At 41.5% G+C, this 26,677-nt stretch overlaps 1 protein-coding gene across 1 annotated transcript in view; it reads left to right on the top strand.

Moving 5' to 3' along the window:
- bcam (basal cell adhesion molecule (Lutheran blood group)) overlaps positions 1-26,149 on the top strand; it is a 48,607-nt gene extending 22,458 nt beyond the window's left edge. The window contains exons 2-16 of the mRNA XM_023401093.2: positions 12,404-12,531; positions 12,717-12,930; positions 14,862-14,935; positions 15,057-15,153; positions 15,261-15,443; positions 16,127-16,248; positions 16,386-16,527; positions 17,069-17,184; positions 18,400-18,541; positions 18,930-19,054; positions 19,822-19,963; positions 20,235-20,258; positions 22,878-23,019; positions 24,278-24,377; positions 26,058-26,149. Of these exons, the coding sequence (XP_023256861.1) occupies positions 12,404-12,531; positions 12,717-12,930; positions 14,862-14,935; positions 15,057-15,153; positions 15,261-15,443; positions 16,127-16,248; positions 16,386-16,527; positions 17,069-17,184; positions 18,400-18,541; positions 18,930-19,054; positions 19,822-19,963; positions 20,235-20,258; positions 22,878-23,019; positions 24,278-24,377; positions 26,058-26,060 (1,754 nt within the window). The 3' untranslated portion in view covers positions 26,061-26,149. The remainder of the gene's footprint in view (positions 1-12,403; positions 12,532-12,716; positions 12,931-14,861; positions 14,936-15,056; positions 15,154-15,260; positions 15,444-16,126; positions 16,249-16,385; positions 16,528-17,068; positions 17,185-18,399; positions 18,542-18,929; positions 19,055-19,821; positions 19,964-20,234; positions 20,259-22,877; positions 23,020-24,277; positions 24,378-26,057) is intronic.
- Positions 26,150-26,677: the final 528 nt, after the last annotated feature.

Below are 26,677 nucleotides of genomic sequence, written 5' to 3'. Positions count from 1 at the left end.
TGATACCACCTACGAACAAGTGATATATTCAGAGGGAAACTCTTATCAATTTTACACATCTGTGAAAACACTAATATAACGTCTGCTGTGGCTCTGGAGGGAGTCAATTCTGAAATCAGCTTGAGCTTGGAGACTATAAATTTGTTACAAAAAGCCTCTTTTACAAACTGGGGGCATAGAGTAACTTGGCAGGGAGTTATGAAGCTGGATTTATGGTTGACGCAAGGGGTCACAGCATAGGTTAGAGCGATGCCGCTGCAGATGCGTAATGCATATCATTCAGCACTGACTTTCCTTGCTGTAGAACCGCAGCAATACTAAGGGGCAGTCATACTCACACAGACGTGTCAAATGGCCGGTAGTGACTAATGCACAAAGAAACGTGTTAACATGCGTTCACCACAAGTTATGGGTCATTTGTTAGTACTTGTAATGGAGAGGCAAGAGTGTCGTATGTTGCTGTATATGAACTTCTTCAATCAGATGTTCTTCTTTGTGTTTATGCTAAACAGCAAGATGAGACGAGGCAGCAGGTCGAAGCACGTAGCTACGGCGTCGCCATTAACGCAGAACCATAAATGGTCCTTAACAAAAGATGGTATTGGTTACATTATGTGAAATGTAGAAGCCAGCGTTTATGGAGCTTGACTCTAGCTAGGGACTAAAAGTTAGGATGTATTTGACTCAATTGGCTTCATTTATGGCATTTTTTAATCCCTTGCAAGTCACCCAACTTTATGCGTTACGCCTGCAATGCCAAATCTTCTTTTTTCAAAATCCAGTTTGATACATGAACACAGAATTCAGAATACTCTAGTTTGTACCACTTGACGAACCCATCCATCCATCCATCCATCCTTCCATCCTCTTTCCAGGCCTCACCTCTCCCTCATGGGGTCCGGATAGGAATTTATAATCTTTACTGCCTCACCCATCATTGAATGCACCTCATTAGGATACTCTATTAAGGACGTCAGCAACATTAGCGGCAACATATGCAAGCAGATTGCCTCTGCAAAACACTGCATATCATTCTGGCCCATTAAAGCAAGTCATTTACCTCGATAAATAGGTAGAGGCTGAGGGGAATTGAAAACACTCGGGGGACCCTCTGCTTCCATCACTTAATCTTTCTCCTTCTCCTTTGCTCCAGTTTTAACTCCTCTACGTACAAGAGCTGCAAACTTTATTTTCTCTGGTTTTCTGCTCATGCTTGCATTTGCATCAGTCCTCTACTGTGTGTGCTTGTTCTCTTCTTTGAGACCCTCTAGCCTTCTTAACTTGTTCTCGTCCAAACTTTGCATCGCATTTCCAAACATTATCCCAGTCAAACTCCCCCCGTTTCTTTTTTCTGCCTATCCCTCCATTCCTGCCTCTCTCTCCTCCTGTTTCTAAATTTTATTTTTCGCCAGGGGCTGTGTTTCAAGGAAGGAGGGAAAAGCGAGAAAGGCTGGGAGAGAGGGGGAAGAAAAGGACAGGGTGTGTTAATTGGAGCACCTGAGGCGAGAGGGATGGAAGGAAGAGGGAGAAGAGGGAAAGGAGGCCCAGATTTGGGGGCCCCGAAACATTAAATATTAACACCTTTTCTCATCTCTGGAGGAAACACACTGCGGTAATTGGTGGACCCTCTCTGTTTTGTGCCCTTTGATTCGAAAAGTAATGAAATTCTACTTGATATTTTTATCTGATCTTCCATGTCATTCACCGCTATGGCTTTTTTTTCTCTTTGTTACCACCCCTGTATTAAGACCTAAATGTGAGCTCTAATAGGAGCAAGACACTGGCTATTGGTGCGAACTCACTGTTAATAGAGCCGCATATAATTCCACCAGACTGTTTCAGCTAAAAGATACTAGCTTTATAAATGGCCTAGATATTCTGTGTGAGAGATGAGTTCGGTTTTACTCAGGTAACTCTAATGGGGAAGGACACTCAGAGGATCCTTAGGTTTATCAGTGAGACAATATATCAAAGCTACTATAGCAGAAGCACTTACACAGCACTAAACCTCACAAGACTCATGTATTCATAGCTCTATTTATAATCTCTTCATGAGACGCCTTGGCTTTGTTTTATTTTTTCAAACTGTCGCTTTCTGCGGAGTGGGACAGAAGACTGCAATGTCAGCTCCACGAATTCATATTCTGCTCGTACATTCTGTCTTATTTTTCTTTGTTTTTCTCCTCCTTGTTCTGACCATCTATCCTTGTCCTCATTTTCTCCTCCTGACTCACTGGCACGCCCATTCTCGTCCCAGCTCGTACCCCCCCACCCACACACACACACACACACACACACACACACCCACACACACACATATACATAAACACACTCATTGACCACACAGCTCCAAAACTCTTGTGTTTGAATGGGGTTGACTTCTCACCTCGTTGCCGGGACAACAGGACCGGCGAGGGGGAATCTCCCAGTAGACAAAAGAGTGTGTGAGGGGCCGACCTTGTAGCCCACTTCACACTGTTTGTCTTGAGCCCCTAAACTGCCATGAGATGACACAACACACACACCAGTAAAGCTGTGATTTATCTGCCACAACTGCGCACACTGTGATGTTACCGCTCTGCACTCCTGTCCCACACAACACACTTTTCCATACCAAAAAAGAAGCGCACACACACACACACATACGCAGCTTGGCTGGCAGACATAATTTGCCGAGTCATTGAACTTTGCGATGACTGCGTTTTATTACATTGAGAAAGATGCACAGATGCTAATATTGTTAGCTTTATGGCAGTGGAGAAGACTGATGCGTACCCCAAACTAATTGCTAATAGCCTTATGTTTGACTCAGCTGCATTACGTCAACATCAAGTCCCTGAGAACATCATCCTCTAAACTCACGTCCTTGTCCTCTGTCTCTCCTTTCTCATTTTAAATGAAGTTCATCATATGAATCCAAATGAAGCTAAACCTGTTTTTAGTGCTAATCACATCAGCTTTTTTCAAGGCCAGCAGTACAGATCAGACACAAAAGACGATTTAGATTTCAAGCAAGAAGGTTGTTATCAGAATCATAAAAATGGAGCCTGACAGGAGGAACAAATAGAGCTAATACAAAAAATGTAGAGAACTGAGAGCAGAACAATAAAAGATTACGGGATTCTTACTGTATCTAACGTCTAAAAAATGTATTTTCCCCTCAAAGTCTCTCCCCTGTCTAATCTCCCCTCTCTTCTCTATAACAGACACACAGTAGCTGGTGGGTTTAGTGCCAATAAATAAACAAAGTGGTAAAACACAGTATCCTCTGCCAGACTCAGATGACCTCCACAACCAGCCGCTACCTGTGTGTGTGTGTGTGTGTGTGTGTGTGTGTGTGTGTGTGTGTGTGTGTGTGTGTGTGTGTGTGTGTCTCTCTCTCTCTCTCTCTCTCTCTCTCTCTCTCTCTCTCTCTCTCTCTGTTGCCGCAGGGTCCCAGGTGTAGATTTTGCCTCCACTCAGGTGGTACATCAATACAAGTCCAGACAGGAAGGCACACAGGCCCCTCCATATCCTGTAATTGTGGTGCGAGGGCTTAGCATGTGGCATCTTCACATCCGGGATCGGTCTATCTGACCATAAATCAAGACCTCCTTTTCACAAGCACATATATTACACATAACCCTCATAAAACATTGTGTTTGACTCCAATTAGAGGCCCCAGATATCATCTTTGAAGCACAATACACCTCGCTTATCGACTTGGAGTTAGAACTGCAGAGGCTTTTGATTGGCCTCTGAGCAGTCAGAGCAGATTTGAGGACTCTTGTCAGATTCTCTGATTGCTGTAATTGGTACTGGAGCGCCGTCGTACATGTGATATTGAGCAAAAGAATCCTCAAAAAAAAGTTTTTCACTGGTTTCTTGTAAAGTTCATAACAGTCAAAAAACGTTTAACTTTCTTTTAACTTAAATTCTTCTGGTGAAGAATAACAAACTGATCCCCCCTGAAGTAGAATTACAGTGACTTTATTAAACAAATGAAACAAATGCACAGTGATTTATATTGAGAACAGATTATCAGGGACTCTTATGACTCTATTATGAAAGCACTTGAAATACTTTATATGTCCCACTTGGGGATATGTCCATGTCGTGGAACATCATAAGCAAATCAGGTCAGAATAGCAAATACAAAAGGTCCCTACAAAGAGCAAACAGCAGACACTGTGCATGCACAGCCACCCATGTGTGTGTAGAAAGGTCATCCAGGATTTCATTATGATTTTTCACACTGGTTTAGCCATTTTGTTACAAATGAACTCATGACTTAAATTATTTGTGTTGTTCAGAATATACTGAAATTTCCATGTATTAACATATGTGCACAGAGGCATTGAATGTACTGTACAGGATCAGACTTTCAGTGCGACAGGGTGTTAGCTGTTTCATGAGGCTGGTAACGAAGTGGCTCAAAGTATGCTGGGAATTGAGATTTTCATGGCCTTTGCAGCAGGACATAGTTTCTTTTTAGTATGAAAGGAGGTATGTAAACCCATTGCAAGATGAAAAGAAATGAACCTGAAGCTATTTTTTTGGCATTTAATAACTGTCCCTCTACTTCTGCATTGCCTTTACCTTTTCCTTTCTTCTCCCTCTCTCTGGACATTTCTCTCTGTGAAATCCTCTCCTATTGATACAGCAAATGACAATGGGATTCCAATTAGCATTATGCTTCCCTCTCAAAGGTCAACACAGGACATTAACAGACATTGCAGCAGTTAGTCTGCTCTGTGTTGTTCTTGTTTGGATTCACGTACCATGAGGACTTTGCAAGGAGACAGACAGTGAGAGTACACTGTATCTGTTTCTGTCTGGTTTTCTCTGTATGTGTGTTTTGTGTTTTGTTTCTTATGTATTATCTCCTTGGTTGCTACAAGTTTTACTTCTACAACTGTTTGGGTCTGTATATTCTTGCCATTTGAGAAACTTCCTCTCTGTCCTTGTCTGTCATCTCTGTAGTTCTGTGAGTCTCACTGCGCCTGTGTGTTTCGCAGCAGCTGCTGTTTCGGCACTGCACCTGTTCTTGTCTCATCAGTCAGGCACTGACGGACTCCAGGCCTTACATGGACCCACCCCGACACTGGCAGTCTGACCCAGCCTGCCCTTTAACACACACGCACACACACACGCACACACACAAATTCACACACAAACACGCACTTATATATATATGTGTATGTATATATATATATATATATATATATATATTCATATACACTGTTCTTCTTGCTTCACCAGAGTTATACAGACCTTACATTTTATGTCTCTGCAATGTCCAACCACAACAGTATTATTTGCAAATGGAACAACACAGAGCAAACACCATTTTTTTTTATTTGAGCAGTCCCAGTAGAGCATTTCTGTGTTTATTTTTCCACCTTACAGCTAGTAAATTTGTCAGATGCGTCGAGTTTGGCATCCAAAATGAATGTCACTGAAAAAACTGAATTCCCTGAGGAGTGCAAACTGTTCTCTTCTAACAGTGCAGGCAGACTAATGGGAGCACTGAGTGAATATGAACGGCCCGTACACACACGAGATTTGAGTCATATCCAATCTGAAACATTAACGGGCCATCATCGGTGTTGGGGAGCTGAGGGCATTCTGCCACGCCTTGCTGCCACAACTGTGCTCACATACACAGAGCCTCTGGCTCAGGATGATGATGACTGCTGTGACTCGCTCGCATCTTTCTGTGGTGTTGGTAGCCATTACAACATGTGGTGGGAGTGAAGCCACATTCATACTTTATACAAAAACAGACGTTGTCTTCATGGTTAACAATCCCCACCAGCATCGGAAAATCCTAGGAGAAAACACAAGCTGACAAAATACAGTTTCTGGTCTCCATGTGATATCTCCATACATGCTGTAGCCCTAATGTAGTTAGATTCTTTCAGATGTAAACCAGGTGCCTGTTAGCATGGGCTGCAACTAAGGATTAGTCCCATTATCAACTGATCTACTGATTATATTTTCAAGCCCAAAGTAATGTCTTCAAATAGCTTTCTTTTTTTTTTTGGCCAACCAACAGGTCAAACCCAAAGATTTTCAGTTAACTATACAAATCTTCACCATCAAAATGTGTTTAACTGTGGTGTGGCTATGGCTGAGGAGGCACCACTAATCAGAAGGTCGGTAGTTCGATCCCCAGCTCCTCCAGTCCTCATGTTGAAGTGTCTTTGGGCAGGACACAATTACCTCTGATACATCATCGTTGTATGAGTGTACGTGATAGAGATGCGCTGTATGAATGTGTGAGTGAATGGGTGAATATAGTAGTTTGTGTAAATAAGTAGTGTAAAGCGCTTTGAATTGTTGATATGACCAGAAAAGGGCTATATGAATGCAATCCATTTAGCTCGAAATCAGACTTAAATGATTAATCAATTATCAAAAGAATCAACTAATCCTCACAGTATTAATGATATGACTAGGTGCATTTTAGCTATGGTATAGCCTAAAGCTACTGTACTGTACAATGCAGTGTCAGTGGTTGCATCATAATCATAGACTATTCCAGCATGAATTCAGTTGGAGATGTCAGCAGTGCTGGTTAAAGAGAACGAAAGGGCAACGATGAGGAGATCCAGAAATAATTGGAAACCTTTTGGAAAAGGTGCTGATCAGTGGAAAGTGATGAATAAAAAGTGGAAGCTATTGGTACATGCTGTTTTTTTTAAATGACCTCGTGTTGTAGGTGACTCAGTCCTCGTGACATTGAGGCTGTGTCTTCTGCAGCAGGACACTGTTTGCTTTGCCAACAGTCAAACACACTAATCCTGTTAGAGGCCAGGGATGTTTTTGGACCACACGCGCACACACACATACGCAGGTACACGTACACACTCACTGACAGTCCTCATCTGGCAGGTATGGCGTTGCACTCCTCTTGTCCTTTTCAGCTTCACAGCTCCAGTCTTGTGTACAGTCCCAATCGCGGTCTTGCTACTGGAGCATATCTTTATGTTTTGCCTCTTTGACACATGCTGACTGTAATCTAACACACCTCTCCTGCACCCCTAGTACCATCGCCCACATGTATACAGTAGACTCCATTATAGAAAATCCATCACTGACAGCTAAGTGCTGTTTGGGTTAGCAAGGAGACAAGCAGGTACTATCAGTGAAAGGAGGTTCATGGTGGCTTCATAAAGGGGCTCTAGTTGGGTGACACTCATGTAGGTAAGGCCAGGTTTGCAAAAACACATCGTCTTTTGTTCCCTTTCTTCCTCTTGCTCTCCTTTTGTCTATCATTACTTGTTTTCTTTGTGCCTTTCTTTTTTACCATCTTTCTCTCTCCGCTTCTCATCTCCCTCTGTGAAACACGCACATGCGCAGACGAGACCCGCGAGCGAGTTTGTGCACTGGGTATTAAAAAATGCTCTTTGAGAGTGAGGGATAAAAAGAGGAGAGTCGGAGAGAAAAAGAAGCTCATGGTTTGATGTCCAGAATACGACAGTAGGTGAGGGAAGAACAAGAGGGAAAGGAAAAGAGGACAGGAGAGAGAGGATCCAGCTGGTTCTTTTCATAATTAGGGGCACTCGCTTGTGTGTGTGTGTGTGTGTGTGTGTGTGTGTGTGTGTGTGTGTGTGTGTGTGTGTGTGTGTGTGTGTGTGTGAGAGAGAGAAAGAGATGCAGGCAGAGAGGCAAGTCAAAGAAAAAGGCAAAGGGAGATACAGAGAGTATTAAAGATGGTTTCACATTAACTTTTCAGTAGATGTGGATGTCCTCCACTCTGACACGCTGCTTTGACTGCAGACTTGGATCTTTTATTTTTTCTACACACACTCTACTTAACTGTAGCTTTTTGGGGTGGTTCGGTTGCTCATAAATATCACATGCATTATAGATATACTGTATGTGTGTGTGTGTGTGTGTGTGTGTGTGTGTGTGTGTGTGTGTGTGTGTGTGTGTGTGTATACAGGTCACAGTCTGACCGTCTCGTTCCCATCTGTCTTTCTACCCGGTCACGCACCCCATCACACACCACCTCACACACACTTTCCCTCTCTTTGGCTAAATCCGATTAGCTGGCCTGCGTCAGCTAACGAGACCCCCATGTAGCTAGCACCCTTGTCCAACAGCCCCCACCACTCTCTTTCTTTCTTTCTTTCTCTTTCTCTCAATCTCTCTCTCTCACACACACACACACACACACACACACACACACACACACAATGACAGCCAACAGCCTGTGTCTCTGAATACACAAACACTCTTGCACACACACGCACACGCACACACACACACACACACACACAGTGACAGCCAAAAGCCTGTGTCTCTGAATACACAAACACTCTTGCGCGCACACACACACACACACACACACACACACACACACACACACACACACACACACACAATCACACTGCTTGGATTGAACAGAGCACTCCCTAATTATGTTTTAATTGCCTGTCTCTGTCTGTCCAGCTGCCTTGTGTGTAAAACACAGCCGCGGCCTGATTGATCACCCTGGACCAAAACATATTGCGAATGGCACCAAAAGATGCATGTGAAAGAAAAAAAAGACAGAAATGAGTGATGTGGAATTTTTCCACAGGAAATCAATGTAATCAGTATCATGTGACTTGCACAGCTAAAAGTTAGTAGACTAATATGGCTTCATCAGCTGCATTTAATTTATAATTCAGTTTTTCATATAGTAAGACTCTGCAGCCTCTAGTGGCACTGTGAGCCTGACCATCTCAGGGTCAGCGTGCTAACATTTGCTAATTAGCACTAAACACAAAGTAGAGCTGAGGCTTATAGGGATGTCCTAATTTTCCTGTCACTTGCTTTTGCTGAGCCTGGTGTAGAAACCAATTATTTTGATTAGTGTTGACAACTCTTTACAAATAAAAAACTTATGTCCCCCAAAAACCTGCTGTGGTTTATTAATCTCGGATCCTTTTGGTTAGACTTAATATACCATTAATGGCATATGATGGATTCATTTTTTTTATTAGTAACTCTCAACTAGATTTCTCACAACTATTCTACAAGCTTACCCCGAAAATTCAGAGTTTACAGGTGTTTTTCAAGAGCCAAATAAGTTGAGTAACCAGAGTAAGATTAGGGGTCTGTATGTGTGTGTCAGTTAGTCACTTGATTTAATGTGGTATGTGTGTGAGTGTGTATTTTTCCCATGTGCCACTTAACAGGACTCTTAAATCCTGAGTGCTGCCTAAAAGCACAGCACTTGGTTTACTCACACATTCTTGTGTGTTTGCTTGTCTGGCTCGCTGTTTGTGTTGGCGCAGAAACAGAGGAAGATTTTCTTTTGGGCTACATCCCTCTTACAAACTCGGAACATGAGACTCGGTTTGTAAAACTAATGTTGGTTCATGTGAGAGCTACTGAGCAAGTACAAGAAAATATTTAATGAGGGTGGGATGCTGGATAGAGATGGAGATAGCAAAAAAAAAAAAAAAACAAGTAGATAGGAAAATAAGATGGAGGATAAAAATAGAGTGAAGGGAAGTGGATGAACTACATGAAGAGGAAGTGAGAGAATACAACAGAGAAAGACATGAGATCTTTTCATCAAATGTCAACGCTTGACTGACCCTTGACCTCTATGTGGTTTGTGGGTCATGGAGAATCATAGCATCTGCCCCTGATGGAATGTCTCTTACTAACACACACACACACACACACACACACACACACACACACACACACACAAAACCACCAAACCACCAGTGTGTGTATTTTTGACAGTTCCCCTTATTATCTCCTCCTATACTTACTCTCCCTCTCTCTCTGTCTTCTTTTCCCTCCATCCCTCGTTCCCGCTCTTTCTCACAGTAGAGTGATAACAAGCCGGCCATCCCTCAGCTCCGCTCATCTCTCTTTAGACACTTTGAGCAAACACTCTTTCATCTTCCCTGTCTGCATTTTTTTTGCTATGTTATTAAAACTAGCCTGTCAAACAACTATGATTCCCAGAAGTCCGCCCTCCCCGCCCTTGGCAGTTTCTCAAGAAATAAATTATTCAAGTCTAGATTTTGTTGTCCAGAAATTGATGACATGATTAATGTATGTTACCACACAGGGTTTGGGGCTGGGTTGGTCATTAACAACATGTATGTTCAATATTATGAATATTAATTTGAGTGTAAGTCTCTGGATTTTTAATGCTACTTAACTCAGTGTCTGTTATGTTTGCAGTGTAGAGGGATTTCTGGGAATGTTGTGAGAGAGGCTGTGTACTTTGCTTATTCACATTATACAAACATTTTCTTTTTCTCTGAAAGTGCTGTAGATATGGCTCAACTCCCATAAACCTGTGTTTTTTTCTTTACTGGCATATCAGTTAATTCTATCTAAGTATTCCTCTCAAGCACTGCATTTCATACAAGCCTGCCAAATTAGACTGTGAAATTTGGCTTCCATATGTTGATGACTTGATTTAGTAAAATTGGTTTGGCAGCGTAACCCAGGTCACTTAAACAACATTGTCCTTTCTTTGCTGTTGTCCTTTGTTTCCAGAGCCTCACCCTCACAACACAGTGACCTCCCTTGCTTTCATGTATCACTGCGCCTTACGATTTATGACACTGTATGTGCCGCAGTGCCCTCATTAGCAGAAATGGAGCTCCTTCCCTTCTTCCAGCTCTCCATCCTTCCCCTCCATCATTCCCCGCCTCTCCTCCTCCTCCAATATAATCTCGATGTCACGTTGTTTCTCCATAGCTAGAGTTTAGAGAGCTACAATGCTCCCTATCCCATGAGGAACCAGTTTGAGTTGTTGTGCTCTAGCCGCACACTCTCCCATTGAGATCTAGGACACTGTGTGCATCCTAATGTCTCTATTCAATGGAGAACACGGACAGTGTCAGTCACAAGGGCCTTCTAGCTTCCCTCAGGGATCCCTTAAAAGTTTTTACTGCTGTGCATACACCTTTAAGGGAGTAGCTTGTTACCTTTGCAGAGAAAAGATGCTGTAGTCTGTTTGGATTCACTGCAATCCAATGAAGGCAGAGTCTTGACAAAAAACATACATGAAAACATCTATCGAAACTTCCCAAAGCTACTTCTGCAGCAGAATCCACTTCTCTGCCATTGATCTAAATGTTCCTTACTGTATGTTGTTCTACCTTGTAGAATCACAAAAAAAGCCACAGGCAGCACTTTAAAGCAACGCATAGGCAGTCACACGAGATGAAAGTAGTGTATTTAGCTATTTAGGTATTTGGCTATGTGTTCAGACTATATTTAACAAAAGTTAATTATGCTGCAGGAGTGGTTTGATAAGTTCCTGTGGAAGTTTTGATATATATTTTTTGCCTTGACTCTCTGTTCTCATTGGAAATATTGTAATTGTTGTCAAGCCAATCTGTTAAATTTAAGGTAAAATATTCCTTTAATATGCTAGGATTACACATGTACTTTCCACTGAAGATCTTTCCTCTGGAGGATTTGTGTGTTTCTGTGTTAAGGATGAGATACAGCACAAGCCTGCGTATGTCTATGCATGTGTGGTCCGACCCTCTGGCCTCACCCCGGTGTCAGTTGTCATCTCCTGGAGCCTTACAACTGTGTATCTGTAATGTGTGTGTGTGTGTGTCTTTGTGGGCGTACATTGCATGCATGAATGTTTGTCTGTGTACATGTGTTTCCAGCGGGGGAGGCGCTACGCCTAAATGCGTGGGGTAATCACAGACCTCAGCCTCTCCTTTCTGCTGGTGTATGTGATGCGTGCACGGCGAGTGATGAGTGCGAACTGCCCAAGGCATTGCAGGAAAAGGCGTGCTGCAGTGCTGATAAAGTCCCTCATGGGCGCCATGCAGCTGTCCCCAGTTCTCGTAACAGTGTTTGAACACTTGGAAGCCCTGAGGGTATTAAACAAACACACAGACTTTCAATCTAATAACATGGAGACAAAGTTGTAGTCATTGTGGTTTTTATTATTTGTCTTTCCTTTTTCCCTCTGTGTCTCCTCATTTCCTCCTGTCCTTCTTCAAGAGGCAATGTACAGATCTGAAGTTTACTGTCATCACAAATGTGAACAACACCATATGTACCATGCTATACTTTTCTAATACATGTCATAATGCAGTACCGTCAATTAAACCATTCGATGTTACTGTCTGTGAGGTCATAAGGTTTTGTAATAAAGTGGGGATTCACCAAAGTTCTTCATGTTGTGCTGTCAGCCTCTATATATATATATATATATGCAGGGTATATTGTCTGAATGGAGGTTCTAACATTGGAGCATTTCCTATGTTTACATAGACTTGTGATCGTGGTGCTGTATAAATAAAAATAAAAGTGACTTGATGTGATTTGAAATTAAATATTTGTATAAGTAAAATCTTTATTGTTAGCAGATCCCTCTGCTCTGGAGTCCTTTATCATATTTTTTCTGGCTGTGTGTTTTTCTCTACAGTATGCAGTGAGGCTCTGAATGTGAAGGTGGCTCCTAAAGTGGAGGTGTTAAAAGGAGAGACTGCCAAACTGCCCTGCACTTTTACTCTCCCATCATCAGCAAGCAACCCTATTGTTGAATGGTACTTTGTAAGTAATTTCCAAGTATTCATTTTATTCCAAATTTGAACATTAATAGACAAGGGAAAAAAAGTTTGTGTTGGTAGATTTTCATGTCCAATTCATGAAAAAAGGAAGGTACTTTCAAAAGTTGGACTTTTAGGTTTGACTTAAGGTCATTTTTCTTCTTCTTTTCTCTATGTCTGATGATGTAGGAGGAGCAGGGAACCAGGAGGCGCGTGGCTTTCCGCTCCCAGGGTGGAGATGGAAGTGACGAGAACACCCCTCTCACTGGCAGGGTCGCTATCGAACAGGACTACACCTTGACCATCTCCTCCACTCAGCCCTCCGACGAGCTTACCTTCTACTGCCAAGTCAACACCGGCCTCGCTGGGGTCGCAGAAGCTGCCTCTATGCTTAAAGTCTTCTGTGAGTCGGCCAGTGCACTTTGGCTTTTTAATATGACCTCAACATGACCCCATGACCTTTGCAAAGAGACCCCCAACCCCTCCGGACACACACACTTTCCCATCACCTGTTGATGTGTGGAATTTATGACTTGGTTTGTCGGTGCCGCCGAAGGTTTATGGCTTTAATCAGATCTGCGTGTGTGTTCATGCATACTTTGATTTAAAAGTGACTTAATTGTACCTAATGCATGTGATGCATTTTGCTTATTGCATTTCACACATGCTCAAAGTAGCTCCATGCAAAACCTTTTAATATAAATACACAATCATAAAGTATGATTTGTCACAATTGTCTACATCTGTGAAGAATAGAGTAGACTTATGCTAATACTTTTTTTAATCATGTGAAGCATTTGCCAATGCTCAGTGTTACCAATTTCCTTCGATAAGTTCCCCAGAGGTCAATTAACCACAATCTAATCACTCTTGACACAATTGATGAATAGTTCAATCACACCTGTCATGTCTCATATATCTCACCTTAATAACAGTCCAGATTTATCACCAAGGCGTTGAGGGCTGACCCTGGTGCAGCTCCCTGTGTCCTTGCCGTTCCCATAGCAAACCCTAAACTGACATAAATCATACTTTTAGTATTTAGCGGATCGCACCAAAATGAGTGGGATTCATTTGCATTTCGGATTGGACCGATCAATCACCCTAAAGAGGGAGAGTTTGTGTTGCGGGAACAGCAAAACAACCTTTTCTTTAGTTAAGATGCTACAAGTTAAACATTAACATTTATGCACTCAGAGACATTGAGGCTCAAAGCCATCTCATAAAATAAGCTATTAATTGTGAATGAGTCAGTGTTTGACATTACCTCAATGAAGTGCTTTTTGACAAAGGCCTTTTTAGATGCACTTAATGCCCACAGTTGTAAGAAAAGAGCCTATCTCACAAACCAGCAATTATTCTCTGGCCACATTCGAACACTTGACTCATTGGAGGATGAATTACGGCGTGGCTGTCCTGCCTTAACTTAATAGGACTGAGTTATGAGCTCTCCTGAGGGTTGAGCTACAGCAGTGATAGCCTGGCTTCTCTCTCTCTCTCTCTCTCTCTCTCCCCCTCTCTCTCCCTCTCTCTCTCTGGAGGCTTACAGTACAGAGTAAACAGTATGCCTGCCGGGCAAAAGCACACTTGAACAGAATAAAAACCATCCTACTTCCACTGTGCTTTGCTGTCTTAACTCTCTAAAAATTTTAAAGATATCAATGAAAAGATAGCAAACGTATTCAGGTTATAATGTAAGAGACTGAGGTTTGTCGTCTTCACGTTTGTGTAAGGTGCAGAAACCTCACTGTGCTTTTAACTGACTGCTTACATACTGCAGCCTGCACTGCACAGTATGTGGGAAGGGAAAGGTTTAAAAAAAAAAAAGAAAAGAATACAAGCTAACTACAGCCGTTTTGGGAACAGTGTTACAAAAAAAATGAAAACAAAGAATTGATTGAGTGAGACAGAGAGTGAAATACCCATCCACTGTTTATTTTTATAAGAAGTCAACAGCTGCAGGCAGTGATAAGATGACCTTGCATGTGGACAAGTGAGGTAGGGAATAAAGCAGAGGAATAAGAGGGAACTGGCGGTTGTGTGGGGGATCCAGAGAAAGGGAGGGAGTGAGGTTTTTTTTGTGGGTTTTTTTGGGGCATTTGACCCTTATCAGCTCATATGAAGCAGGTCACAGTGGAGTAAGGTGTGGCAGGATATTTACTGCTCGACTTAATTAACAAGGTCAGCAGGCATGTGAGTTGTACTGCATATAAGAAAGTGCAGTGTGTGTCAGTGTGTGTGCGTGCCTGTATCTCAAAAGGTTAAAGGTTTTTTTCCTCTCGTGAATCATAATGATATCATAATGATTTCTTCCTCTCCCATTGTCTGTCTCAGTTGCTCCCGAGAAGCCGGAACTCACAAGACCATCGAGTCAGGCCATTTCTGTGGGAGAGACCACCAGCTCCGAGGTGGGTGTTGCAGTTCGTGCGTGTGTGTTTGCACATTTCCTGCACTTGTATAAACAATGAAGATGCACATTATCTGTCACTTATCTTTTGCCCTTCCTGCATTTTGTCCATGTGCATTAAGATTGGCACCTGTGTGACAATGAATGGACATCCCCAGCCAAGAATTATCTGGTTCAAAGATGAACAGCCGCTACCTGAAGTCAAGGACAGGAAAGAGCGTAAGCGTCTTTTGACTGACAAACAAAAATGTAGTCTTATCTCATATGCTGTGCAGAGTAGAGGAATTCATCTTGTTTTTCCCTCCTCCAACCCTCCTCTTTCCCAGAGACCTACATGATTCCCTCTGTGGTGAAGGAGGCCTCGGGTCTCTACACTATCACGAGCACCCTGTACATGCAGCCCACCAAGGCTGACAAGGACTCCGTGTTCCAGTGCACTGTGGAGTACAGCATGCCAGGCGACCAGATCAAACAGAAGAAGTCTGACACCATCACCATCAACCTCAACTGTGAGTGGAGAGGAGGGATGGGAGCAGAATTGGTGGCTTGGGGTGTTAAACATTCAGTGAATCTATGACAAAGGTCTTCAACATTAGCTTCTGTGGAGGAACTGAAGGGGGTCTGTGGAGTTTTGTGGCAAGTTAGTTCATTTGAAGTTGCAATGACAAACCAGACCAGTTTGCCACCATCTAGACAGTATGCATCTGAAAGCCTCTTCCTGTCTGCCATCACAATTTTACCTACTGTTTTAAGAAAAATAGAATGATTAATCAATTAATCAGGCAAAAGTGTCAAACATTTGCTGCTTCCAGTTTTTCAAATGTCAGGATATTTTTCACTATTTTGACTTTTTATAGACGGAACAATTAATCAATTAATCAAGAAAAAAATGCAAAGATTATTAAAATAATTAATAATGAAAATAATCGCAACCCCTTATAAAATAATACATCATTCACTTCCTGGGCCCATTTCATTGGTTGCTAAACACAGTAGTTTAATGCAGCTACAGTGGAGTTTGATTGTCAGCTGAAGAAGAATAACGAGGAAAGGAAAGGGGAGGTACTGCGAAAGTAAAACATCCGTTGTGGAATGCATTGCACATCTGTGATTGATGATATACAGTGTAACAGTGTAAATGTATCCAAAAGAGGAATGTTCACCTGTTCCATGTCTGTCCTTGTCCATCTAGATCCATCTGAGGAAGCGACATTTTCCCTTCTCAACACCGATCAAGTCAAAGAGGGCGATACTGTCACTATGAAGTGTGAGACTGATGGAAACCCTCAGCCTGAGTTTGACTTCACTAAAGACGTACGTGTGCATTTCAAGTTTGTTGTTTTTTTTTTTTGTTTAGAGCAACGTGTGTATCCCAACCTATTTATAAAAATTACTCATTCAGTCTTTACTCATGTCTCTCTCTCTTCCGATCCCTGTCCTTCAACCTCCAGGGAAAAATGATCAGTGGTCAGGGTGGTCTCCTGACGCTGAAATCTGTCAAGCGCACGGACACCGGCGTGTACAAATGCACCGCCACAGATTTCGATAACTTGGACGCTGACCTGAGCGGAACAATCAACCTCAATGTCCACTGTGAGTGAGCCAGAGACATACGCACAAACTGCAGAATTAAGTAAAAAAAAACAGATAAAGAACAATTTGCCTCCTGTTTGCGCAGGTTAGCCCCCGCTCTTTTCGTCAGTAAATCATAGAATTAAAAGGGTTGAAACAGAATGAGCTTTAATGGAATCCTTTCAGCTGGCCATTATCCAATTCAATTTTTCACAGTTCATCTGGTACTTTAATGTTATCCCAACCACACTACCTAATTTGATCTTATCACACACATTAAGTGGAGATAGCCTAGAAATAGCATGGAAGAGGCTTAACTTGGGCTTCAAAATGGGCTTAACTTCAGAGTAAGTGCATTAGCTTTGTACTTACAAAAAAAATTTAATATTCTGCTTAGTACGGTCGTACTAAGCAGAATATTACATGGTTGTTTAAGCAATGAGAAGCTTTTTGATTTTAAGTGGCACTTCTTTAACCCCTCAGAATGTACAGTATATAAGGCCTTAGGTTTCGTGTGTCTTCATCCCTTTCTCTCAATTGTTTTTCATTTTGTCTGCGTCAGACATCGACCCGGTGAACGTGATCCCTGCCGAGCCTCAAGTCGTCATGCTTGGAGACAAGGTGGAATGGCAGTGTAAGACCAAGGCCTCCACTCAGCACACTGTTCAGTGGAAAAAGGTGTGCTGCATCACTTTCTCAGCCTTCCTTCTCTTCTCCTGTCTCTTTTGTGGAAAAGTGGTATATTTCTAAGAAATGCAAAACTTTGCTCTTTTCCTCAGCAGTTCACAGAAATTGTTCTGAGCATTCCTAGATAAGAGTTGGACAAAAATTCAGCCCTTTGAAATGTGACACAGAACTAACTTTATGTGCAGCTGCCACTCAACACTGGAGCCTGTAGGTCTTAAGCAGGGCTCCCTTTAAAGACAGTTGTGGCTCTGCTACACTGGCTGCATTGTGTTATGTCCAGTTGCAGCAGCTGGAGATTAACACTGGTGTGTGTTCTATTTGGTGAATGAGAAAAAAGCAACACCAACACATGCTGTATGTCTCTAATGACATTTCATGTAATTCAGCATATAACCGTAAATCCTAAGAATGGTTTGGTCAGTCTAAAATATATTAGACCTGAACCGCTGTTGGAGATATGCGAGAGCAGAATATTTTTTGTATATTTTCAGTTTTGCAGTAGCAGGAAAACTTAATCTCATGCGACTTCACTTTTAAAACTGTCTGAGTTCAAGTGTAAACTTTCTGGACTGACAACGGCTGGTTTGGGTAATAGATATTTGAAACTATTTGAGTTTGCATATTCTGTGTGCACCAGACAATGAAAAGCACCCCTAACCCATTGTCTCAATTTCCTACAGTAAACATACCAAAGAACAAAAACTGTGTTCATGTCGCAGTCTCTTTGAAGCAACTCTGTACATTTTTGTTACTGTAAAAGCACAAATCAACATGATACCATCAGTATTTTGGTTTTCATCCCTGCCCCTCCATTTGTTATGTGCAGAATGTTCCTCCAGTGTCAGGCTTGTTGTTGTAGCCTGTCTATCTGTTGTGTCTCCTGGGTGTGAGAGAAACTCACCGACAGCCGGTTTTCTGGGAAGGCAACTTGTTTGTTCTTAGAAAAAAGAGGATTCCTATGAGAAGAAGTTGAGATGAATCATAAGAGACAGGTTCATCATGGAGGACTTGCTTTGATCCATTATCACTGCACTTTGGAAGAGCTTGTGTGTGTGGAGGTTTTTTTTTTTTTTTCTGCTTTCCCAGCATAGCAGTGTGCCTTCAAAATGAGATATTCACAGTGCTGTTTCTACTCTCATATTCACACACAGAGAATAATACTGTAGGTCCAGCTGGTTTTATTTCTGTGTGTTTGTGTTCCTCCAGGGCTCCGAGGTCCTCTCTCAGGACGGCACTCTGTCAATACAAGATGTTTCCTATGATAAAGCTGGAGAGTACATGTGTATTGGAGCCGTTCCATCTGTGCCAGGACTGACGGCCGAGGCTACTGTCAGCCTCACTGTCAAAGGTAACACACACTCTCATGTAGACATATACATAGACACACACAAACCAATAAAACAGTGTTTAGGCGAGATCAAGTTAAGATTTCAATCATATTAGTGTTGTGTCTGACACACACACACACACACACACACACACACACACACACAACCCAGCTAGCCACTGACTGTAACTTTCAAGGCTACTGCTTATGAGGATTTCAGACTCTATTGTAAACAGAGTAATCATTAACAAGAGATTTAATCAGTTGGCGGATGCAGCTGAGAGGTAGTGTGACTTACTAGTCTTTTGATTATCATTCCATGTGGGATGTAACCGGATTAGTGTGTGTGTGTGTGTGTGTGTGTACTGCACTGTTTATAAAAATAAAAAAAAATCCACTCCCTTTCCAGGAAAGCCGATGATTGAGACTCCGGTTCCTACAGAGGTGGCGAAGGAAGACGACATGGTGACTCTGAAGTGCTCGGCCTACGGCTCCCCTGCCCCTCAGTTCACATGGAATCCCGCAGGAAAAGAGGTACATGTGGGAAAACAGAGTCAAGACCAGCAGAGACAAAAATAACCTCTTTCCGAGTGTGCAACTTAAAAGAAGCACTTAGTAAACAGATGTCATTGCTACCTTCCTGAAAGAAATTGTGCACATAAAAGTAGCAGCAGAGGTGAAGCTGTACTTCAAACAAACTGAGCTATGACTATTAGTGTTTTCATTTGGGTCAAGATGTGAAGTTTGAAGCATGATCTATTTTTCATAACATCTTAAGATCTTCTTCTTGGAAAACTGGCAAATGTTGAACTTCAAAAGCAATGGAAAAGGGAGAGCGAGAAACAGCTCACAGGGCAATAAGTAATATTTTTTTGATATGTATCATATTGATAGATATGGTTGAAAAGAAAATCTCATACGAAGCAGCTTTAAAGAAGTTTACAGTGGGAATAGAGTTTCATGAGTGAAATATTTTAGAAAATAAAGTTCTTCTGAAAATTTGGATAATTTCAGAGGCAAATAGAGATATGTTTATGATAGATATTTAAAATTACACCTTGAACAGTTTTTTAAGAGCATTTTCTTGTATAAATGAGAATAATGGGAAGAAAAATTGAATAAAACCTCACTAGACTGTGCACAGGAGGAAAGGGTTGGGAGGAGTGCAAATGCATCAGGAAAATATGCCACATAATTAAACTACAGGTGAGAAATGATGAGGGGAATATGTAAGAATTCATGTCTTTTCCTTGTCCTCTTTCCCCCATCTCTCTCTTCTCCCATTCCTTTGCCCTTGCCAGTCGGTATCAGTGGAGGGTAACAAGTTGGTGAGCACCGTGACCCTGAAAGCCACAGCCGAGGTCATGAAAAACGGGGTGACCTGCGAGGTCACCAACGAGTTTGGAACTGATAGCAAGAAATTGCCGGTATCTCTCACAAGAGGTCAGTGTCAGGAGATGATGGTAGTGATGATGCTACAAGATCTCCCTTTGTCTTCATATTTTCTCCAGCACAGCTTTTGGTGATTGAGTTATGACATCAAAAAGTGTTTTTGTTGCGTGTCCTAAAAATGTGATTCAGTAAAACTGCTTGTACTTCAAGCAAGGTTTTACTAAATCACTTTAGTACCTTAGAAACTACTTTACACACAAAGCTTACCTGCAACCTTTACCTAACCTAAACCTTTTCTTCTTTTTGTTTTCCTCTTTTCCAGCAATTGACAACACGGCCGACAGAGGTAGAGCCTTCTCCCTCCTCCTCCTCCTTTTCTCCCTCCTGCTCTCAGGACTCTTTGTTGTACAAACCCTGTAATTTAGAAATCCCCCCCTCTATCCATCTCCTCTTGCCCCGGCCCTTCCATCACATACAGTCACACGTACACACATGCACACACACACACACACCTCCCACCGCTGTACTGTAATCTTGTATATTTGCCCTCTTGCTACCGAACACTGTGGATATTGTATATTGTTATTCTTCTTCTCTCGTCACCTTTGTATGATGTCTGTCCTATATTTTGTGGATGCTACTACAACTTTTTGTGGCCCCTTGGGGACAATAAAGGATTCTATTCTATTCTATTCCTTCCTTTCCTCTCTTTGTTTCTTTACTGTGTCTTCTTTGTGGTCTCCTCGTCTTTCCGACTGACGTCTTGTTTCTGGCTTTTCCCTTTCCTTGTATCCACTCGCCGGGTTGCTGTGTGTCGAATTGTTTATCCCTGTAGCTTTTGTGTGCGTGTGCTCTTAGAGGTGTGTGTGTGTTGTGCTTCTTGCTTTGCTATGCTATGGGACTGAGAAACTCTCTTTCTCTCAAAGTGCTGCTCTCTGGAAACCCTGTGCTTAAGTCAGGTCTGTATCGCTAACCCTAATGACATGTATATGTTGTATGTCTAGAACTGTAAGTCACTGTGTGTCTATTGATGTCTGTGTGCACACACAGGTTAGTGTATTTGTGTTTACAAGAGCTAATGTGCTTGTGTACTTGTATTACTGTAGTTGTGAGGACAGGCTTTAAATGAAGTCTTGAGGTGGAAAAGGAAGGTACATTTTATACTGGATTTAAAAACTTTTATTTGAACAATTGATTTCATTTTCGATTAATCAGTGGATTATTTTGTCATTTAATCAGTAATGAAAATAACATCACAACACAAGATAGTGAAAATGGCCCCGACTGATTTTTAAAAGACAAATGGTTAAAATCAACGAATCGTTTCACCTCTAATGGATAGTCGTCTACTCTCTCTCATCTATGATAGACATAACTCCCTAACTACAGCTACATAAAAACAGTTCTGCATTAGTGTCATCTCTGTCATCATTTCTTTTGATTAATTATTTATTTCATTTCATCTTTGACAACGAGGTGTGACAGTGGCCCTAAACTGAGTATGTCATGTGGCTTGATAATTTGCTAGAACTCTAATAGTTTCATAATTTTTGTTAGAAAATTTGTCAAATGTCCCCCACAATGGCTGACCTGAAAAGAAACCTTTTGGTGGAAATGTTATTGGCATCCTGATATAATGGACAAGGTGGAACCTTTTCTCCATCTAGTCCTAAGCCACTTATCACAGTCCAGATGAGAAGTTGTTTTCAAATTTAAAACCATTTTAAAAATTTGTTTGCAGTTAAATTAAGTTATAGTGCAGTCAGTTTAACCATCAACTTCTGCTGTGGTTACTATTAGTTACAGCTTGAATGGTTTTGAATGATTTCACTGTTTACCAGAACTGTGTCTGTGGTGCAATTTTAAAAATATGCATAGTTTTACATTTTCCTTGTCATCACTGTGAGGTTGCCAGGCAACCTCCTGAGACTCCAGGAAGTCACTCCTCCCAGCCAAGAATAAGTCCATCACATAACACCCCGTGAAACTATTAAACAAATTAGATATAATATGTTAATAATGAACTTTAGAGGTCCTGGTGTGTGGACATACCCTGGCTATCTGTTTCGCCTTGTTTCTAAGCTAACCTTCTCCTGGCTCCGGCTTCATAATAAATATGAGGGAAATATAAATCCTCTCAAACAGCTCTCGGCAAAAAACCAACTAAGCATATTTCCCAAAATGTCAAACTGCTCTTTTAAAGACGCTAGCCATCCAGTTACAAAATAAGTATTCTTAATGGCCATAGTATAAATTTATATCAATATTGGCCTTTAAAACGCTCGTTAAATTTATAGTTATGTTACAGTTTATGTAGACCAACATCAATTTTGAGAAAACCATTTCAGAGTCATGTCCTCACAAGTATAATAATACAAGAGTAGGTGGATGGGTGAGTATGTTCAGTGTTGTTTTCTGGCTCTGGTCAGCTGTCTGATATTATCTGAGTATACAGGCCCTGTTTTTGGGTCCCATCACATTTCAAGAACATTGCATTCAAAAGTTAGACTAATCCTTCATCCCACTCCCCTCCCCCACTCCTTTTCTTCTCCACCCATCCATCAATCCATCCATCCATTGTCTTCACCTGGAACCCACCCATCCCCTTCCCCGTCCTATCCATCTCGCCATCCTCCTGTCACCTCATCTCTCCTTCCAATGATACCCCAAAACAAATCATTTTCCTTCCTCTTCCTCCTTCTTTTCTATTCCACAAATCAAACACCCCATCTCCCTACACCTCCCACGATGCCCCTCTCCCTACCACTGCCCCGTCCAAATCCAAAACACCCCTTTTCCCTTTCCCTCCCCCCTCTTCCCACCTCCTCCACTGTGATCGATCCCTCGCTTCCCCTCCACACCTCCCTCCCACCTCTGTCCCCCCTCCACTGTCCCACCAACCCTCCACCCCACCATCTGCCCCTTCATCCCTCCCTCCATGTGTACCTCCATTGCGGCGCTGTAGCTGACAAGCAGCAGGGAGGCTCCAGCGGGGTGGTGATAGCCGTGGTGGTGTGTGTTCTGCTGCTCCTGCTGCTGGTGGCCCTCATCTACTTCCTGAACAAGAAGAGCAAGCTGCCCTGCAGCAAGAAGGGCAAGAAGGAAGTGTGAGTAGAGAGGTGGAGGGGGAGGGGGGGGGTCTGATTCATGTGTGAATCATGTGATTCATGATTCAGTTACAATTAAAATCAAACTTTATTGTGGGGCTTTTTGTCCCGGTGCTCTTTGAAACTGAAAAGGAAAGAAACAAAAACTCTTTTGAAGTAGAGTTATTTGGGACTCTACAATTAAGACAGTGAAATAAAACCATAACCCAGCCTCTATATTGCTTTCTACTACTACAGATGTAATAAAAAGAAAAATATCACATAAGATAAAAGCATATAGTGATTCGGTAAATGAATGGATAGATAAAACAAATGCAATTAGAAGTTAGAGGCACTATATGTGATTTGCTGAGAAATTAAGATATTCTTGGATGAGAACCATGACACCCAAATTTCTCCATTTGAATCAGAGTAAAATATTGTAACAAAGCCTCTTTCTTTAACTTTATGCTAATAGTCTTGATTGTTCCACTAATTTATATTATGCCAAGCAAAATACTGGGTTTCACTACCTTTCAAAAAGCCATATTTTAGCATTATTGTACTAGTACAGCTTGTATACATGTGTAGAATGTGAGTAAAACATTTAGATCAACATGTTTATGCATTATTAATAATGCTTAATTGGTTGATAAATTGCTGATCGTAAATCACTTTTGCAATTCATTTTGTCCAAGTGTCCTCAGACTCAAAACTTGTCTGAACTTGATCCATCCAGGACAATAAACCCAAAACCTGATTTTAACTCTTTTGGGCCTGAATTCAAGTCAGTAGGCAGTGTGAAACGATGTGTGTGTGTGTGTGTGTGTGTGTGTGTGTGTGTGTGTATGTGTGTGTGTGTGTGTGTGTGTGGGGGGGGGTCTCTATTAGAAAATAATCCTCAAGAAGATATCGGTTTAGAAGTTTGTTCTCACGTGTGTCTTTTTAGTCAGGATATGTTAATTAGCTGGAAAAGCTGTTTGATCGCATCTTAGATTTGACACAATTAAGAGTGAGTTTAAAAAAAGAACAAAGCATGAGGAAACCTTAAAAAATTGAGTATTCATTGCAGACAAATTGGGAGAAGTGAACAAAATTTTAAAGTGCATGCTGTGTGAAGCAGCCCAGTATTATTTGTTATGTCAGGAACACTGTGTAGAGGTCAAACCAGTTGTCAGCAAGCTTCAGTCATATCTAGATCCATTAGCTGTGCAATCAAAACACTGCTCAACACAGCCCACTGACTCTTTTGCATTTTTTTTTTCCACTCTCTCTGCAGGGCCAGCGGAGAGGTGAACAACGACATTGTAGTGGAGATGAAGACAGACAAGGCCAATGAAGAGGCCGGTCTCCTCAACAAGAGACCGTCCACAGAACAGGTCAGGCCAATGGACACATGATGGGACTAAGGGCTCATGGGTCACGTGCCAGAATTTTGGCAGCAGTGTTTTTAACAGTGAGCTCTAGTAAATGATCATCATAGGGCAAACTGAGAGCTAACTTGTGCATTTTTCCTTCCAAGAATTTAAGGTGGTGTAGCTTTTTCTGCATTAATGAGTTCACAGCGATACAGGCTGCTGGTATGCAGGGACAGGTCAAGGACACTTCAGCTTTTTAAGACAGCGCAGTGGATGAAAACAAAGCCAATCATGATTTAAACTGGTTTCTCTTATAAAAAGGAAAGACAAAAAGAAACTTTGTAAAACATGTTATCGCGTTTTTACTTTATCTAGTAGGGAATAAGGTGGTTAACAATAACATGGCCAGTTCATGTAGTTAAACAAAATAAATTCAGGTTATTCGGAGGCATACAAGCTTTCAATAGCAACTTAACAGTGTAATAAGATGATCCCCTTTGGATTTATTGCACCACAAAGCTGAGAAGGATCATGTAGACATAAACTTATCTAAAGATTGCAGTCAGCTTGACATGAACACAAGCTTTACAGTCAGCAGAAATATCTTCAGGCGCATCAGTCAGGCTGACTGAGTGTCTTAAGTCAGTTTTAGTTCAAAGAGTGCAGGTTTGAGAAAGCTGTCCCTGCAGCTCAGATGATGGAGGGTGACAGCTGCACGCAGTCATCTGAGAATGTCATCACAAATGTAAAACATTTCATCATGAAATTTATGGTAGTGGCATATTTGACGTGAACGTGAAAGCCAGTTTAAGCGAGCCTTGTTTTATGTGATTTTTTCGAAACTGCTGACAGAAAACTGGGTGACATTTCAGCATTGCAGGGAGATTGCAGACACATTTTGCTTTGCTTTTGAAATGGATATAACAAGAAGATGTGTAAAGCCTGTTTGTCCAAATGCTATCAAGTCGTGTTTCTTCCTCGAGACGCCATTAAAAAAGAAAAAAAAAATCACCCCTTAAGCTGTCTTCTAATACGGCGGCAGCCATGCCGCAGACAGATTTAATGTTATTCTAAAATAACAGTAAATCTTAACTCGTACTAACGACATTTATTCTTTTCCAAGAATGTTCTGTCTCCCCTCGTTCCCTGTCGGCTCTCAACTGTCACATAAAAAATGTAGTAATCTTGGACATATTGTGAGATATGAAGTGAAATATAACAATATGTAACATGAATTCACCATCATATGATGTGTATAAGCACAGGGTTGGTTGACATCAAATTAGATTGTCACATACATCTCATGGCCACCAGCTGTGAATGAGTAATTTATGTGTTTAGTGAGGAAAACACTATGCATACAAACAGCAACTCTGATCACTTTATACAGTGTTATATATTATATTATTTACTTATATGTTACCGTCATTGTTCTTATGTTGCCGTAATCTAAAACCAAAAGTTTACATACAATGAATGAGCACTTGACAAAAAAAGGTGTGAATGAATATGTAGAGGGAATATTTCATTATGAAATTAAAGAATATTCTTCATTTTTTGGGATTATTTTCTTTAACAAGTTGTTTAAAAGAAAAATACTGGAGTTATAAATACAGCATTTTCTTATCACCAGAAGAAAAAGTTGATGATTGCACACGGGCGATGTTTTTATTGTTATTTTTGTATTTTTCTCTTTGACAGTGATGAACAGAGTCGAGGGAAGCAAACGACAGAGATGAAGGGAAGGAGGACGACTGATATGAAGACAACAGGGCTAATTTTTATTTACTACACTAGAGGAGCACTGAGGGGGGGGGGCAACAAGAGGTGGAGCATGGAAATGGGTTCGGTTTGGGGACATCGGGTGGCACACCGTGTTTGGCATTGGTTATGCTTGTTTTATAACCTGGAGTACACCGGTTGGGTGGATTTTTTTTTTTCCTTCCTTTTTTTTTTTTTTTTTTTTTTTTAAAGATTGAGTTGCTTCAGCTCCATCCATCTGTGCTACCCACAGGTTAAAAACCATACATGTGCAAAATCTTAATGGGACTCATAATCACTGGATGACATTATTATCATGGCTATTATCAACTGCTTATTCACCAATCATGTCTTTGGTTGACTCCACTGCAGAGTAGAGCTGAGAAGTGAGGCATGACTGACACAGTCCAAACACAGTGGCAGAATCTTTCTTATCTACCCCGAATGAATCACAAAATGCCATTAAGCCACTGTGTTTTTTTTGTTTGTTTTTTTTTTTTTTTTGTGCTTTCCCAGCATAGCAGTGTGCCTTCAAAATGAGATATTCACAGTGCTGTTTC

The sequence above is a fragment of the Seriola lalandi genome, unplaced genomic scaffold (genome assembly GCF_002814215.2).
Source record: "Seriola lalandi dorsalis isolate HSWRI2012SDOR001 ecotype SW California unplaced genomic scaffold, Sedor1 jcf7180002053444, whole genome shotgun sequence".
In the NCBI taxonomy this organism is placed as follows: domain Eukaryota; kingdom Metazoa; phylum Chordata; class Actinopteri; order Carangiformes; family Carangidae; genus Seriola; species Seriola lalandi.
Note: the sequence above shows the minus strand (reverse complement) of the source record. Positions and strands in the feature narration are given on the sequence as shown.